The 19317-nt window shown below is 46.7% G+C and overlaps 1 protein-coding gene across 1 annotated transcript in view; it reads left to right on the forward strand.

The window, feature by feature from the left end:
* Positions 1-19317, forward strand: part of TUT7 (terminal uridylyl transferase 7) — a 1376479-nt gene that overhangs the window by 1010171 nt on the left and 346991 nt on the right. The window contains exon 18 of the mRNA XM_085632922.1: positions 672-761. Within this exon, the coding sequence (XP_085489048.1) occupies positions 672-761 (90 nt within the window). The remainder of the gene's footprint in view (positions 1-671; positions 762-19317) is intronic.

Genomic DNA, 19317 nt, shown 5'->3' on the forward strand with positions numbered 1-19317 from the left:
CCTCTTTGTTCAGTCATGCAGGACATGAAAGCAATACCCACATGGGCTCAAACCAAAAACAACAAACTTCCAATAAAATACCTCTCATGGTGTAACATGCTACCCATGTGCATAAGCGCTTCAGCTCTCCACACAGGGATAGTAAGCGCTTTAAAAATCCCAAAATGCAATCACAGATGCCTACTGCTTTTGTACTTACTTTATAAGTTTTCACTGATTTCTTCATGGTCCTTTAACCCCTTGTGTGCCCCGCCCTTTCCCCGCCCTGTGCCGGGCGTTGAATTAGCGGGCGGGGTTCATGACGAGATAGTCTCGTCATGGGCACAGCGCAACCGCGGCCCATGACGAGACCATCTCGTCATGGGCACTCAAGGGGTTAAGATCAGTGAAAACCAGCTGGTTTACCTGTTCTAGATAACTACAAAAACTGAACCAGGAACTCCATTTCTGGTACTTTTTTATGTTTAAAATATGTTTAGGATATGGTGATAGTACTAGAGTGACTCTCTAAGTTACTGCCCCTTGTTTGTGTGAACAGTGGCTTATTTGTTAGACATGTATAATTATTTTCTTATTTTGTAGTATGTTTATTGAGGTTTTAGGCAGCTTATGGAATATTACATCTTGCTGGTTAAATCTCTGTAATCTGATGTCCTTGTATCTCACTGTAGGCCCTGCATAACACACGACTGCTAGCTGCCTATGCAGCCTTTGACCCTAGAGTGAAGTATCTGTGCTACATAATGAAGGTTTTCACCAAGGTAAACATTTTTTATGTGAATACATTTTCTGCCAACAAACTAAATTGCTAATGCTGTGATTTTCTTCTTCTTTGAAAATTGTTTGCTCCCTTCTGTTATTTATTTTCTTCCAAAATATAGTACTACTTGCCATAGTCTGAAAAATATTTTGGATCTGTATGTAGCCTCAGCACCAGGTTGGTTTATTTTTTTCTGCTATTATTGAATCTTTCATAGATTCACATGCTTGAATGTTCCTTATTGTTGAGGTGGGAGTCCCTCAGTAATTCTAATTAGCATTGTAAATGAAAAACACTAAACTGTAAAGCACAAACCTGTGGGATTGTATACCAATCCACATCATTTTAGGTAGAACCAAACTCCAGCCAATGAGAAAGCAGCCTCTGCCTCATTCCAGTCCTCGAGAGTCGCCACACCTCAGATTTCTAACCACACGTCATGTAGAAGTCTCTCTGAGCTCTGACCAGTTATGCTGGAAAACTGTTTCTGTCACCTCCAGTGACCTTCAGTTGAACTCTATTTCTGTTTACAGAACTTCTAACTCTGTCTGTACCTTACTCTGATAGAAATCCAACATGTCAGAGGGATCCAAAAATAACTTATTTAGGCCCTGTAAGTCTTGCTGCAAGATGAGGCTTTTTTCTGAGGACCTTCCCAAGGATTATCTGTATTGTTTATACCCTAATCATAAACCTATGGACTGCAAATATTGCAGAACATTTTCTGCCTAGACACTAAAAAAAGAGAAGCAAGCCTTCTTTTATGGCTTTATCAGAGAAAAGTTACTGAAACGCTAGTCTCTAATGAGGAAGAATCACTAACTCTAGATTTTTAAAAAATCCTTAAGACGGACATGACAAAGAGTTGGAAGAGAAGCCACCTAAGAAATTATCAAAAGGAACAGAAAAAAGAAAGCCTGTGAAAAGTCTGGATAAGAAGTCGTCGAGTCATAGAACACCTCCAGGATCCCCTAAGCCAAAGAAACTAAGGTCAGAACCTTCCACTCCTTTTGAAACTGCCTTAGTTTCTGTAGATATCAAGAAGCCTATCCCAGATCCTCTTCAAAGAATACACATGCTTGCAGCAAAACCCTCTACGGCTATGATGTCTATGTCCACAATGACAACTACTGACACGGTATCGACTGCATCTTCAACATCAAGACTGATCTTGATGTTTTCATCGTAGACTGGACAGTTTCCTGCTGCTTCGTCATTGAGACTGAAAACAGCTGCTCCGTCAACACAGTCGACAGACGATTCATCAATGCCTTTGTTGGTGACCGCTCCACTGACCTCACAGTCGACGGCTGCACCGACTGTGACCATGTCACCTACGGCTGAGACACAGGGATTAAGTTTATAGCCTCGAAGACAGCTCTGTTAACGGGCCAGCCAACAGACAATTCTGGGCTTTTAATAAGACCAGAACAAAAATTCACCAAGCAAGGTTTCCTCTTGACCACTAGTACGCCATCTAGAAATAGGAGGTACTGAAGTGGATGAGTATGGTGGCCCTTGCAGGGCTGCAAGTATCCGATCACAGCTGTATGTAAAATGGCTGGAAACGGATGAGGAATATGATCTGTATGAGGCAACTTACTTTCACAGGGATTTCTCCTTTAGAGAGAGGCGCCATGACAAAGGAAGATCCTATGAAGATTTTAATGAACTGGCATTTCAGGACCAAGTGATGCAGGTTCCTATAGCTCTGACAACAGACCTTTGCCAGATGCTTAGTGATTCATATAAGAGATTACCGGAAAGGGGAACTACACCCAAACAGCAGCAACAAAATCTAACATCTCCAGCCGGTATTTCATCAAAGTCTCCTGGGATAATGACACAGGAAAAGAGCCCTGCTGCACAGCAACACGCTATTCCATAACCAAGACAGTTGGAACCAATTACTATTTATGATGATGATGTGGTTCAGGGTGACTAGTATAAAGGGCCTGAAGAAGGTGAAATACCTCATAATAAGGGAAGCGAATGGGACGATTATGTTGCACCAATATCGGCTCCTCCAACGCCTCCAGAGGTCAGTTCACTCACCAGATGATATTGGGGGTTTCCATGCTCTCTTAGAAAGGGCTGCTAAAATGTTTGATCTGTTTTATCTTTTCAACAAACAAACTGCTTCCTATTTGATTTCAACGAAGCAACAAGGAAATGTGAGAGATCTATACCCATAGTGTTGTGTAGTTCCTACAAATTCATAGGATCTGTGCATTGTTTGGACAACATAAACGAGGGGCTTGGTGCCAAGACTGATTCTGGACACCACCACAGAATATGTTGGTCTATAGACCAGCTAGCTCACAGTGCCACCGTATGCCCCCCCTAACCTATCAGGGAGCAAATAGTTTTCTGGCAACTACTGAACATGACAACCCTGACCCCTCAGGGATCGTGGAACCAGTACAGAACCTTTCGCTCAGTCACTCATGCTTACTTATTCGCAGAGAAATATACAGTTTTCTATAATATTTATTGAGCCAATGTAATTCTTCCATAAAATACGTGTGCTGCAATGATTAGTAGACAGGAGCAAATAAACATGATTACATGCACCAACAGCGTAAAGAGTAGATATAGTACTAGCATGGTGCTGAAACAATGTATATATGCAGGCATATAATACAAGGCAGTAATCTAGCGTACTCCCTCAATGCAAACCCTATTATAGAGTGTGTAAAACCAAGTATCAGCCCAAGGGACGAACCAACCCCATTACCTAATAGGATAGAGTAAAGGACCCCGTCTTGGTCACGATCCCGACATCCCTCACAAGATGTCAGACGGCTGCATGGTGATTTCTTAGCATGCAAGGATCTCGGTGTCAGCAGAAGGGCCTCCTCTGCTAATCTATCGGGGATGCTCATCTTTTATTATAGAAAACAGCCTTGCGATGTGCGTACAGGTTAGCAATGTTATGGTTATGTAGATAGCCCTGTCGACACATGGATGAAGATGGTGCTGACATTTGTTCATAGTACGAAATGAGCCTTTGTACATGATTTTTAGGGCGTTGTGATAAATGTTGTGCAAAGCTGGATGTGAAAACAAGTTTAGTTTCAAGGAAACTAATCCAACATTGTCGTGCATGCAAATATGCGCAAAACGTCTCAACTAAAAATGTTATTTGTGAGTACAATGTGAAAAATAAGCTGCTTTGCTACATGGGCCTAACTTGGGAATATAACAATAGTGGAGTATATTTGGGCTGAAGTCCTTATGGTCATGAAAAACCCTGCTACTGTGGCAGCAGTAATACCTAGACATGACAAGAAATACAAGGCCCCAGACAACTCTCCACCTTGTCTAATAGGTCATCCGAAGCAAGATTTGATAGTTATGCAGGCAGCGGCGGTCAACAATTCCTACAATGCCATGATCAGTTCCTCCTGGCAAAGAAGGTAGGAGGTTGGATAACATCAGAAAGCGTTTTTCTCCCATAGCAGCTATTACCATAAGGGCATCCTATGCACTAGCCATACTGGGCAGGTATGATCATCAGATGTGGTCAGATTTAACACAATGTATTGAATATCTACCAGGGGACAAAAACCAAGAAGTAGAAGCTACCCTTCAGGAGGGAGAGAAGACATCATCAAAAATTAATACAGCAGTGAATATAACATTGAGTGGCTTCATGCAAAAAGCTGGGGCAATAGTCTTAAGACGGCAAGACTGGTTGAAAGGAACATCGTTTTGACCCAAGATAGTCACAAATTTTGGCAATTTCGTATAATGGAGAAGCTCTTTTTGGAAAGCATATTGATGTGCTTCAATCAGTAAAGGCTGATATGGAAACCGCAAGTCATTAGGAGTTCTCCAGCAATGCCGGATTTAGTCATTTCGTGGTGCTAAGGGTGGAAGTCAATACACCTTCAGGGGAGGCTATCAATCTAACAGAAATCACCCTTCTCTTCACCAATAGCAGGGATAATGCAACAGTTCACTCAGCACAATCGACCTCCCCCTACAGTGCCTTTCTCCAGACAGCCCAATAGAAGGAATTCAAAAATGCAATAATAATAACAATAATTACCATACCTCCTCAGCCTAGTTATTCCGGATTAATGCATAGTTCAATCAGGGTCCATCTGGCAGCAGTGTTGAGATTCTGGAGATCCTGGAATCAAAATTCTTTATGGTCAGACAGGCTCATAATAGAATTTTAAAAGGGCTATTTAGAGCTTACTCCTCTTTAAAAGAAAGCACCAATTGCATGGCAGCTGAATACAGTCCTGGCACAATTGATGAAAGGGTCTTTTGAGCTCATACACAAGGCAGTCATCAAATCTCTATTGTGGAAGACTGCTCTTCTCATAGCTCATCGGCTAGAAGAATTACCGAAATACAAGTGTTTACAATAGAAAGACTGTACTGACAATTTAAAACGTATATTGTTATTGTATATATTAACCCTCATTTGATAGCTAAGGTACAAACAAATTTTAACCTTAAGGAACCTGTTGTCTTAAAGGCATATTTCCAGAATCCTTCATACGGAGCAGAAAGAGCGCTTTATTCTCTGCATGTCATAAGGTGCCTGAAATTTTATATTGAAAGACCTAAAACCTTCAGAAATTCTGATCAACTTCTAGTTGCATTTACACCTCCAAAACAAGGGACAAGCTTTGGCATAGCAAGATGGGTGTCAGCACCCATAGCTTTTTGCCACAACAAAGTAGAATGGCCGCTCATAACTAAAGTACGCCCTCACACATGTCTAGATGCCACTACCAAACAAGATGCAGCTGTGTGTCAAGCAGTTCTTTACAACCTATTTCAATTAAGTGAGCTATTGTTATGATTTTGTAATAAGGGAAGTGGGGTGGTGTGTATTCATTCACTGGAAAAAACAAAGGTTACAGGGACGTTATAGTTAGGCTCAGGATTCACTCGTGCAAAACCAGTGAAATTCAGCAGTTATAGTTAGCTGAGCTAACTATAACTCACGCCCCCGCAATGCACTGCCTATGACCTCACATATTACATCACTCATGACATGGTCAGTAAAATAATCAAGCATTACTTAACAACTATCATAGGCTATCGTGGCTCTAGGCCATGTTTTGGATACCCTATCTATGTCTTTTTTTAAAAAGGACCAAATGTTGGATACATCCAATCATCTGTCAGCACCCTCTAGAACACTCCCAGCAGACGCAGATTCCCTCAGATTTTCATAAAGTCGTGTGGAAGGGAGTCTCCCTGAGTGCTACTTCGTTCTTTACCTACAACTACTGTATTTTTCTACAAACATGACATCATGTCTGCCAAGAAAGGCCTTTTCGGTCCATGTAAAACCTGTGCCTTCCTTTTTCCTCAGAGACTCTCAAGGATAGAGAAGGAAGGTTGTTATTGTGGCTCTAGACCAGGCAATTTCTTCAGAGGAAGATAGTAATAAATCCTCTAAGTCTTACAGAAGAGCTAGGTCGCAGGACAGTTTCTCTGGAGAAGGTAGGAAACACCACAAACTTTCTAATTGGACCAAGGACTCAAAAAATGAGAAAGAAAGGAAGCACTCCTCAGAGCCTGCTTTATCTGTGTCTACTACACCTTTTTAGAAAGGACAAAGACTGTCCAAGAGCCTCTTCTTCAGACCCTTTGAGGCATAAATCTAGCAAAAAACCATTGTTGACGGTGTTACCACACTAGTTGATGACAAGCATTACATCGTCAGCACAGTTGAAGACAGCAACTGCAACGATGACAGCAATATTGGATCCCATACCATTGACGAGAGTCTCACTCTCTAAAGGCCCACTGATGTTGGGATCACCGTTGATGACAACATCATCGACGTCTGTCGATATTCTTCTGTCTACAAAGATATCATCGACGAAGATACCGTAGATGAACATACCGTCGACAAAGACCACATCTACGAGTGACTCATCGGTAAACGCTCCGTCGACGACAACCATGTCAACGACACTACCGTCAACTTCGGAATCTGCTCAACTGGCTGTGTCTGTACCGTCTACGATGGTTACTTATATTACTAAGGTAACCAAAACATTTCTATGCACAGCCATGTCTGCGTACAGAAAGGTATGGCCTTTAATCCCATTGCATCTCTTGGACATAAATGACTCTGACGACTATGGTATTAATGTTGCAGCTCATAGCCCCTCAGAGCTGCATTTAAAATGTCAAGATGAGGATTACTATGATGAAGACCAGTATTATCAACAGAGCTATGTGGCCCCACCTCGTCACTACCAGTTGTATGGTTTTCAACCAGAACCGTGTCCTAGAGACCTGGACCATCTGCCACCTTCTCTCATCCAAGACCTGCAAGCAGTGTTGGCGGACTACAGGCAAAGGTTTGTACCCCAAGGGGATCAACCTGAGAGACCGCAACCTCAAGCATACCCATAGTCCGCTAGATGTGCCACCCCCCTGTTACACCTACTATTACTCCTTGCCCCTTAGCAGCAGGTCCCATCACAGAGGATACGTCTGCTTAAAATGAAGATAGAGAGGAAGGTGAGCTACCAGATCATCTACCGGCGCCAGATCTTGGGATGATTATATCATACTGACACCCTCTCCTCCTCCACATTTACCATCCGATTCTCCTCCGGAGGATATTGGAGGATTCCATAACCTAATGGAAAGAGCATCCACCAGATTCCAATTGCCAATTACAGTCAAGCAGACTGACTGCTTCCTGTATGATTTTGAGGAGGACACAAGGAAGTCTGTGCGCTCTGTACACATCGACTATATATGGTTAGTGGGAGTCAAGATTATGAAAACACCTGCAACCGTACCTCGGGTACTTCCACAAACTGATAAAAAATATAGAGCTCCAGAGGATTCCCCATCTTGCCTCACAGTACACCCCAGACCAGATTTGGTGATTTCTCAGGCAGCACAAAGATCCAAAAACCCTACCGCTTCAGTAACTACTCTGCCCGATAAGGAGGAGCGCAGGATGGACATTCTAGAACGGCGATTCTCTTCTCTACTGTAGCTGCAATCCTAATCAGGGCGGCGAGCCCTTTAGCCATTATCGGCCGTTATGACTGCCAGATGTGGTCGGACATCGGAGCTTTGGTGAACCTAATACCAGAAGAAAAAAGGCAGGAGGCTAGAAAGATCTTGTTGAAGGGAGAACGTGCAGCATCAGAAACCATCAACTGCCCTATGGATACTGGTTTTAGACAATTGGCGGGTGCCCCCATACTGAGAAGACCGGGATAATGGAAGGCTCCCACCTTCAGGCCAGAAGTACAGACAATTGTTTTTAGATATGGCTTTCAATGGTGGGATTACCTGTTTGGAAAGGACATAGATGAGGCACTCTTGGCTATTAAGACCAATACAGACACAGCGAAATCCTTAGGCACATTACAATACCCGAAAGTGCCATTCAGAGGGACTTGAGGACGTGGTGTTACCTCATATGAATGAGGTTAGCAAAGAACCCCACAGGACGAGGTTTTACCACATATCAAGGAGGTTACCAGAGAGTTCGACGGGTGCAGCCCTATCAATCTAAGTACAGTCAAAATGATAACCCTCCAACATACCGCCAGTCTTCTCCAATTGGTTTCTCTCACCAAGGAGGCCGCAAAAGAATGCCTTTCCAAGGTCATGACTCTTAACAGAAAGCAATGATAAGGTCCGGGTACCTACTTCCCTCCCCCTTCCAACTCGTGGGTGCGAAGATTTCCAACCATGTGCATCAGTCGTGCAATATAACAGATCAGCGGATGTTAGTCTTTGTGACCTATGGATGTACCCTAGAATTCACTCAGTGACCACTGACTACACCACCCAGGGGAGCCCCACCCCCTTGTCTTTATTTACTGCGCAAAGAAGCCCAGGTCATGCTCTCCAATGGAGCAATAGAAGAGGTCCCTTTATCTCCAAGAGGAAAGGTTTCTGTTCCCGTTTTTTCTTGATAAAGAAGAAATCGAGGGAATGGAGATCAATACTGGATCTCAGTAATCTTGACAAGTTCCTCCGAAAACAAACGTTCAGAATGTTAACACTCCGAGAATCTTCGTCGTCTCAACAGAGGAGGACTTTATGACCTTGCTTGACATGGAAGACTCATACTCACATCCCTATCCATCAAAATTATTTAAAGATTTACTGTGGCTGGTACCCGCTACCAATTCAAAGTACTTCCGTTTGGCCTCAAGTCAGCGCCAAGAGTCTACCAAGTGCCTTGCCCCAGTAGCCTCAGCCCTACTATCTCAAAGTCTCCAGGTATTCCCATACCTGGACTACTAGCTGCTCAAAGCACCAACGTCACTGAAAGCTACTCAGACTACCAAAGCTTGCTTTCATTTGTTTCGGGCTCTGGGGCTCATTGTAAACACAGAAAAATCTTCACTCCTTCTCAGTCAAGTCATATTGTTTCTAGGAGCTACTATAGATACCATTCAGTGCAAAGCTTTCCTCTCGGAAGAGAGGCCAATACGATTGCAGCAGCTAGCAAAGAGCATGTCAATAAAAGGGTCAGTTTCAGTGCAAACATACGAATCGCTCCTGGGAATGTGTTCATCAGCAATAGACCTGATACCACAGGCCAGGCTAAGGATGAGGCCTCTTCAGGAAGAACTCCAGAGTCAGTGGCTGCAAGTCTCTGGATCCTTTGAGGATATGATACAGATCACAGCATGCATGAGGGAAGCCCTGCAATGGGGGTTTCACAACCCAAATCTCTCATTTTAAAGATTGACGCCTCTATGGATGGCTGGGGGGGCTATCTGCAGTAGCTACAAATCCAGGGTAAATGGTGCAGTGCGCATAGGCTACAACACATCATCAGGTTAGAGCTCAAGGCCATCTTCCCATCTCTTCAGGCTTTCCTGCCGAGGATAGCAGGTTCCTCCGTGCTGGTTCACACGAACAATACAACCATCATGTACTACGCCAACAAGCAAGGGGGAACCATATCCATCACAATATCACAGGAAGTGCAGAAGCTTTGGGACTGGACAATGCTACACAGGATCTCGCTCAGAGCCAAGCATGTCCGATGGCTAAACAACACGCTAGCAGATGTGTTAAACAGAGCACAGTCCAGTTGCCACGAATGGTAATTGGAACAGCACCAGCTCGATAGACTGTTTCAGATATGGGGAAAGTCAACCGTAGATCTCTTTGCCACGAGGGAGAAGGCCAAATGCCAGTCCTATGGCAGCAGGTTCCCTCTCCCAGGGTCATGGGGGAATACCCTTTCAATGAGATGGTCAGGTATATATATGTTTATGCTTTGCCCCCCCATTCCATTAATTCCCAGGGTTCTAACCAAGTTGAAAACGTACAGCTGTCTTCTCATCCTGATAACACCATGATGGCCCAGGCAACATTGGTTCCCGGAACTACTTCTGCTGTCAGAATCGAAACCCATACGCCTACAACCATCACCATCTCTCCTGACCAGAGAGAAGGGGCAAGTATGTCACCCAGACCCAGAGTCTCTTCACTTGCATGTCTGGCTCCTGAGTTCTTATCTCACAGGAATGCAGAGATATCATTGCAAGATCCAAAGTCGAAATCACTAATAAGTACCAACTAAAGTGGACACGGTTCTGCTACTGGTGCCAAAGGAACAACTTACACCAGTTTAAAGCATCTTGGAAGCAGATTCCTCTGCTTTGCAAAATCAGGTCTCACATTCTCTTCAGTTAAGGCGCACCTCACCTCTGTTTCTCACTACTAATGGTCTCTGTGCCTCAAGTCTAGTGAAGCAATTCATGAAGGGGTTCTTTCGCGCCTTCCCTCCGGTGCAGCTGCCCCCTCCGGAATGGAGACTCAACTTAGTCCTTGCGCAATTGATGAGGCAAACTTTTGAACCAATTCACAAAGCCTGAACTAAAGTTTTATTGACTTGGAAAGTAGCTCTCCTCTTGGCTCCTACTTCCATGAGGAGAGTTAGCGAAACTCAGGCCTTACAACAAAGAATAATTTCTTCATTTCACAGAAAATTGTCACTCTAAGACCAAACCCAACCTTTATTCCAAAGGTTCTGACACAGTGCCATCTTAACGAGCAATTCATACTCCAATCTTTCTTCCCAAATCCATCTATGCTAGCAGAGCAAGCGTTGCATATGCTAGATGTGAAAAGATGTCTCAAATTCTATTTGCAAAAGACCAAAACATAAGAAAGACTCCTCAGTTATTGGTGGTTTACGGACAGGACCGGGAACGAACGGCAGTTTCTAAGGCCACTATCTCCAGATGGGTCTCTACAGCAATCCAATTCTGTCACGACAAGGGTAACAAGCCTTTAACAAGGACTAAAGCACATTCCATCAGAGCTGTGTCTACATCGGCAGGTCTGTTTGCAGGAGTAACGCTGGACAAGATTTGCCGTGCTGCTACATGGAAAGGTGTCAACACTTTCACGCAGCACTACTGTCTGCTATCTACGCAGCGTGAAGATGCAACTGTGGGCCAAGCGGCACTGTGCCATCTCTTCAATTAAGGTGTGCCTCTATCTCGTGAAGATGAATTTTATACATTCTAATTTATTGGCATTGCATTGCATGGCATTACTTTGTTTCTAAAAATGTTTTTTAAAAGGGGGGTTTAGAGAGAAACTAAGTAATAGTCTAAGCCAAGTATAAATGTTTCTTTTCTCCATAGTATAAATATTATGAATGTTATAGGGTTGGACAGGTATTTAGATATTTACAGATGTTTGTTTTGATACACTGTCTATATGAATGAATATCTTACATGTCTCCCTCCCTCCACTACCGAGAGTACGAACTCTTAGGATACGGTTTGCTATTCTGATTCTAGCATGTAAATCTATGAAAAATACCCCAATACTGGATAAGACAATAAGTTACTTGCCTGTAACTGCTGTTATCCAGTATTGGTATCTTTCATAGATTCACATGCAACGCACCCTCCTCCTCGTAGAGGCTTCTCTCTTTGGTTTTATGGAATACTTTCTTCCAACTTGTGCTTAGAAAATCTGAGGGAATCTGTCTCTGCTGGGAGTGTTCTAGTGGGTGCTGAGAGCTGATTAGTTGTATCCAGTTTTAAGGACATAGGTAGGCTACGGCCATTATAGCCTATGATATTTGTTGCATACTGCTTGATTCGTTTACTGTGGCAGTTCCATCTTGATGACGGAGAATGATTCAAGCATGTGAATCTATGTAAGATACCAATACTGGATAACCGCAGTGACAGGTAAGTAACTTATTTTCATATGTGCCCCTTCCTTCCTGCATCTGGGACAGACCGCCTCAGCTATATGAAAGTATCTTCTAATCCTTTCAGGGGTAATGTACGATCTGTGTAGTACATAATAGTTAATTAATTTGAAACGCACATTCCTAGAGACTTTTGGCACCTGTTCTAGTATCATATTTCAGTCCTTGCAACAGATATGAATGCCCAGATCCTCCTCCCACTGTGTTCTTAAGTGCTCCAGCGGGCGCTGACAGTCAGTGCGGATTGTCCTGTCGAAGCAAGAGACTCATTAAATGGTGCCTGCTGATAGAGCCACATATATCTGCAGCTCCTGAGCTCAAGTCGCTCACAGGAGCCAATGCCCCGGTGCTTCTTTAGCGCTGTAGTAAATGCTCTGTGAGAAAGAAAGTGTCCCTGCGGTAAATTAAAGTCTGCACCGAATTGCTCAAACGGTAGCAGTTCTGAGTCTCTAAATGTTTCCCCAGTTTGGTTGCCCATCCATGTATCCATGTCTCTCCAGCGTCCCCCGTGTGGCAGATGTTTTAACGTGACGAGTGGTAAGTCTTGGGAGTACGGAATTTTTCTACTTGTTTTTTTCAAGCACCTGTGCCAGCATCGGGTAATCACCCGGAACTCCTGGCTCTCCCATCAGGGATCGTTTCACTCTCAACAACACCTTGGTGAGGCTTGTAGATGGTGTGAATGGACTCTGAGTCCTGGCAGGGTTTCTCCTGGTTGGCAGCCATTAGACCAACCAATTAAGCCGGGCTGCTATATGGTACGTCTCAAAGTCAGGGACTGCCAGTCCATCTGTTGCTGTAGAGCTTTGCATCGTACCTAGTGCCACTCGTATACAGCCTGCTCCCCATATAAAGGGAATAATTAGGTAATCCAGGTCTCGAAACATTGCCCTCTTGATCCAGACTGGGAACGTTCCAAAGAAATAACGGGAACGTGGCAGGGCCACCATCTTTAGGAGGACAACGCGGCCCTCTACTGAGAGCAGCAGTGTCTTACATAAATCTGCAGAAGATCAGAGGGACCTGATGGCCTGTCCCACATTGCCATCTAAGAGGTCAGCCTGAACATGGTAGACCTTAATCACCAGGTAGGTCAGGCAGCGGAGGTCCCAATGCAGGTTCTCCAACCCGACTGATGGGTCTCTGTTCAATGCTGTAGGGAAGAGTCTGGACTTCTGCCAGTTAACCGTCAGCCCAAAAAGCAGCCAAATCTCTCCAGCATGTCTCTGACTCCTTCCAGGTTCTCCTTCATATCCCGGAGAAAACTTAATATGTGCCTTATCATGAAGCAAAAACTCACTTAGGCGTTTAATGTTTGTTTGTTTCATTATTTATTCTTATTTTTGCAATGACCTGGCAGCTTCCCCATCACTGTCACAGGGCTGTTCATGTCTCTTCATATGTGCATTTTGCATGTATAATTTAATATTGTTGCTGACAACAAAATATACAGGCATTTGCAAAGCCAGTATTCCTGGTCTGGGCAAGCTGGTGTGATGAAAATTGATGAAGACAGTTGACTAATGGATTTAGCGCCCATTATCATTTGGAGTATGTGATGGTTAAATGTTGTGTTCATTTTTATTACAAGTATATGCCACATACATGGGTAGCCACTATTGAATAGTTTCCAATTTTGTATAAAAATATATAAAGATGTCACCCTCTTCGTATACATGCACAACCGCCATCTTTGTGTCAACCGACTCATCTGGCCTCCTTCCTACCTAAAATGAAATCAGTTACAAAAATATTAACTCAAACGCGTGTATATTTGTGCAGTGTATGAGTTGAATTGTTAAGCCCAAATAAGATGTGAACAGATAAATGACTAATAAATGAAAGAGGAACAGCTGTAGTGATAGAACCAGTCTTTTAATAAGATGTTTTACAGCAGAGAAGGAAAGTAGTATGATGGTCTTGGCATACGGTATGCAAACGTACTGCTGGACTTACTAGAATACAGTGGCACAAGATCTTGAGATTCGTTGGCATGATGACGGCATCTCCGCTTTGTTCTTCTATCTGTCTGTGTTTGGATGTCACCTACCTGAAGAATTCCAAAGGGGTCTCCATGCTGGAGAGATAGAGGGACTTGTTTGTTGTTTTATCGAAACAATGTAACATCTGTAATGGATACAGTTGATTTAGGAGAGATGCATTATTGTCACAACCCTAAGTAAAGGTGATCTGTCAGTTATGCACCATGCATTATCATCATGTGGGATATCTGTTTCTTAGATGTTGTAATCACTCATACGTCAAAAATAGTTGTTGGTAATTTCTGTGTCGCGCATGACCCTCTGCTGCACGTGTCCCGTCCTGCTGCACCTGTAGTGGTGGTAATTCCTCATCTGGTTTGGCTTCAGTGCCAATGTTGTGCGGACCCTTCCTCATGGCTATGTTGTGGAGAATGGTGCATGTAGCAATGATTGTGCAACACATCTCAGGTCTGTAAAGCAGTGCTCTGGCAGTCTTGTGGAGACATCTGAAACTTGACTTCAGTATGCCCAAGGTACGTTCAATGCTTGATCGTTTTGGCTTATATGCCCTGTTAAACTGCCTTTCACTTATTGTTTTTGGATTCAAGTATGGTGTCAGTATCAAAGGGCGCAAGGCATATGCACTGTCTCCTTTAATAGTATGAAAAGGAATAACCATTAGGTTACATTACAATCACAATTGTGGACACTGTGTATTGAGTTTGGCGTTGGCTTATTACTTGATGAGAGAACTGCAAAGTCATTCTGAGACAGACGTTTATGTATTCCACTGTGGCTGAACATAAAGGAGTCATGTGGGCTGCCTGGGAATCTGCCTTCAAGATCAGTTATGATGCATGACTCATCACACACACTACCTATACATTGTGCGAATGGGTGCATTTCCTATTTCTATACATAAATTCATTTGCACAGGGGGGCATATAGCAATGTGAGTGCCATCAACACCGCCAATCTGAAAGAAACAAGTTAGTTAGATTCCTTACCTTAAAATATCCCCAGGCGTCAGGCTGAATCCGGAAAGATTTTTCGTCAGCAGTACCCTTGGTAGATGTCGTCTGCGGCTCCGCGTCCGTCGTCAGCCTCGTGATCGCTGGAATGACGTCGTCGGAGTACTTAGACGCCGCCCTCGCGTGCTGACGCCAGTTTTTCTTTTTTCTGCGCCAGTAAGCGCTGATCCGGGAAGAGCGTACTCTTAGTCATTTTTTGACTAACTTTTTGGACATTTTTGTCTATCTTTTTCGAGTTGACTTCGATGCCCGGGTTCAAGCCGTGTGACACCTGTCACCGACTGATGTCGGTTACTGACCCCCACCGTCGGTGTCTCTACTGCCTTGGGGCCGACCACGATGACAAGTCGTGCCCCGACTGCCGGGCCTTGACCTCGAAGGCTAGGTGGGAGCGGTCCCGCAAGCTCCTCGAGATCCAGCAGTCGGCTCTGCGCCGCTCGAGGTCCCGGTCGAGGAGAAGGTCGAGGGACCGGTCACGGAGCCGTAGTCATCACCGCTCGTCGGGATCCAAGTCCTCGCACTTGGGTAAGTCGAGGCATGGTAAAAAGAAGTCGAAGAAGCGACATCGCTCTTCTGACTCCCCTCGCCGGTCGTGCAACTCGGCCGAGGGCTCGGGTGGCACCACCCGCTCGGCTCTGCCGGAGCAGCAGGAGTCGCATCCGGCCCCACACCCTCCGGTCCCTGGGCCTCATGCGACTCTGGGCGAGATTCAAGACTTCCTCATGGCCATGAGGAGTCTCTTTCCTCCGTCGAGGCCTGCCGGCGCGCCTCCAGGCCCCGCAGGTCCGACTGGGGGTCCTAGTGAGCCGGGGGCTTCGGCGCCGTTGTCAACTTCGGTCCCAACGCCACAGACCCCCGTGGGATCCAGGCCTGGATACCGGTCGACGGCGGTTGACCTCACGACTCCTCCGCCGGCACCGACCCCCATGGTGTCACTCCAGTCGCCGTCCTCGGACAACGCCATCCCTAGTTTCTGCCCCGGTCCGGGTCCGCGTTGGAGCGGCGCCGCTCGGCGCAGTCTCCGGCGTCGATGGGTGAGCATTTCATCTATGACCCGGCTCCGTCCTTTCTGCCTGTTTACCAGGAGACGGATGAAGGGGAGGACTGGGAGGGGTCTGAGGACCCTCTGGCACAGCAGTGCCAGTTAAGTCAGGACTGGAAAGCCGAGATGGGGAATGCCAGTGGTCTAGACACTTCGCCTGACACTGATTTCATCTCTCCTCCTTCCGTGGCTACGGAGGAGGGTGCGACTTATGCTGTGGTGCTACGCAGTGCAGCCCAGGCCTTACACCTGGAGCTCCCTGCAGCGGCCGTGAGAACTAACCTCCTCACTGATGTGCTTCAACTGCCAGTAAGCTCTTCAGAGCCTCTGCTGATGTTTGAGGCCCTCACCGACGTTCTGATGGGCACTTGGTCCAAGCCCTCCACAGTCTCTCCTGTGGATCGGAACGTGGCCCGGCGCCACCGCCCAGCTCCGGGGTGACCTCAGCTTTCTGTCCGTACACCCCACCCCTGAGAGTCTGCTTATCCAGGCCTCCACGTCCCAAACTGCCTTCCCGTCCGCACCTCCGGATCGGGAATCAAAAAGGTTGGAGCAGTTTGGCAAAAAACTGTTTTACTCCCTCAGTCTGGGGTTGCGGTCTAAGAATACCGCGTGCCTTTTGGACCATTATACCCACTCTTTGTGGGATACGGTGGCAGACGTGCTGCCCCAGTGTCCAGAGGAGGCCAGGATACGGCTCGCCCAGGCTCTTGCTGAGGGGCGTGATGCAGCACGATATTCCATCCGATGTGGACTTGAAACCACGGACTCGCTGGGTAGAGCGATTGCAACGATGGTGGCGATTCGTCGTCACGCCTGGCTGAGATCCACAAACTTTTCAGGGGATGTCCAGCGCACACTCATGGACATGCCCTTTGATGGCCGTCGCCTTTTTGGCGACAAAACGGATAGCGCGCTGGAGCGCTTTAAGGACTCATGGCTACGGGTAAGTTCTTGGGCCTTTCAGTCCAGCGCCAGCAATCTTCTGCTTTTCGCCCCTTTTGTGGCCATGGAAGGGGCGCCCCCGCACGTTCGTCCAGCCACAGGCTGCAGAACCAGCCTCAACTTGGTCAGGGACATGGATTCTGCCGTGGCGGAGCAGGGGGACAGGGAGCCGGTCAGTCCACATCTGCTTCCGCATCATCTGCCTCAAAACCTTCCTAGTCCGAGCTTTCAGGCCCATTCCACGCCAGTGGGAGGCAGAGTTCGCCATCACCTGCTCCACTGGCGTACCATCACTTCGGACAGGTGGGTGCTGCAAATCGTCCGAAGGGGCTACTCCCTCCCCTTCGAGGCGACCCCTCCAGTCATGCCACCGCAGTACCACCGCATGTCGGTGGATCACCCGCAGTTTCGGGTCTATCCTCCCGAACAGCGGCTTAGGGATATTCCGGCACTGATTCCGATCTATCAGCCTTTATCCCGGGTTTCGGTCAGGATGGCCCTAAGGCTGCTGGGTCTGATGGCCTCCTGCATCCTGCTGGTACATCACGCCAGGTGGCGGATGCGGGCTCTGCAGTGGGACCTGAAGTTCCAGTGGGCTCAACATCAGGGCAACCTGTCCGACCGCGTCCTGATCTCGGAGGGCACTGCAAGACAGTTGCAGTGGTGGCTCACGGACCGTGATTGAATCAGTGGCAGATCCCTCTCCCTACCCCAACCAGAGCACGTGGTGGTGACGGATGCGTCCCTCCTGGGATGGGGGGGCCACATGGGAGAGGCGGAGATCAGAGGCCTCTGGCGGACTCCCGGCTTCATATCAACCTATTGAAGCTAAGGGCGATCCAGCTTGCACTGAAGGCATTCCTTCCCTCTGTCCGGGGAAGTGTAGTGCAGGTGTTCACGGACAACACCACCCCCATGTGGTATTGCAACAAACAGGATGGGGTGGGGTCGTGGATCCTTTGCCAGGAGGCTCTGCGCCTCTGGAGATGGCTGGAACATCAGGGTATCACCCTGGTGGTTCATCACCTGGTGGGCTCTCTAAACGCCAGAGTGGACGAACTCAGCCGCCGGTGCATAATGGATTACGAATGGTGTCTGAACTCTCACGTGGCGCAAGGCCTCTTTCGGCAGGGGGGAGATCCTTGGTTAGATCTATTCGCCACCGAAGAGAACGTGCAATGTCATCAGTTCTGCGCGTTGGTATTTCCAAGCCGGCACTCGCTCGGAGACGCTTTTCGTCGCGAGTGGAGTTGCGGTCTGTTATACGCCTTTCCGCCTATACCACTTCTGCCCAGAGTGCTGAAGAAGATCAGGTGGGACCGGGCCCAAGTCATCCTTGTGGCTCTGGATTGGGCACAAAGATACTGGTATACCGAGCTACTCAGTCTGTCAATCGATCCCCCGATTCGACTGCCTCTTCGGGAGGACCTTCTGTCGCAGCAGCAGGGGACGGTCCTCCACCCGAACCTGTCCAGCCTCCACCTCCATGCGTGGAGATTGAGCGGCGGCAGTTGATGCCATTTGACTTGCCTCCTGAAGTCTGTGATGTCATTCTGGCAGCCAGGCGTACCTCCACTAAAACAGTATACGCATGCAGGTGGAACAAATTTGTGGCATGGTGCACAGCAAAGGCTGTGGATCCCCTTTCCGCCCCTCTTTCTGAGGTTCTCCTCTTTCTTCTTTCCCTGGCCCAGCAGGACTCTGCTCTGGGCACCATCAAGGGATATCTTTCAGCTGTGTCTGCCTTCTTAAGGCTTCCTGATCAGCCTTCTCTTTTCAAGTCCCCTGTTGTAAATAGATTCTTAAAAGGCATTACTCACATGTTTCCTCCTGTCCCCTTTGTAATGCCTCAGTGGGACTTGAATCTGGTGTTAACCTATCTGATGTGCGCGCCCTTTTGCCACTTCATAACTGTCCTCTTCGTCTTCTGACTCTCAAGACTGCTTTCCTGGTTACCATCACCTCTGCCAGAAGAGTGAGTGAGCTCCAGGCTCTTTATTCTAAGCCTCCTTTCCTCTCTGTCCATCAGGACAAGGTTGTTCTGAGGACTCACCCTTCTTTTCTTCCTAAGGTGGTTACTGCCTTTAACATCGGGCAGTCCGTTACCTTACCCACATTCTTTCCGCCTCCGCATATCTCGAAAGAGGAAGAGAGTCTCCACCATCTGGACCCAAAACGTGTGCTCTCCTTCTATCTGGATCGCACAAAACAGTTCCGGGTGGACGACCAACTCTTCGTTGGCTACGTGGGCGCTAAGAAGGGGCGGGCAGTGCACAAGTGAACCATCTCTCGGTGGGTCGTTTTGTGCATTAAGGTCTGTTATTCCTTGGCTAAGAAGGATCCTCCTG

This window comes from Triturus cristatus, chromosome 2_1, assembly GCF_964204655.1.
Source record: "Triturus cristatus chromosome 2_1, aTriCri1.1, whole genome shotgun sequence".
Lineage (NCBI taxonomy): Eukaryota > Metazoa > Chordata > Amphibia > Caudata > Salamandridae > Triturus > Triturus cristatus.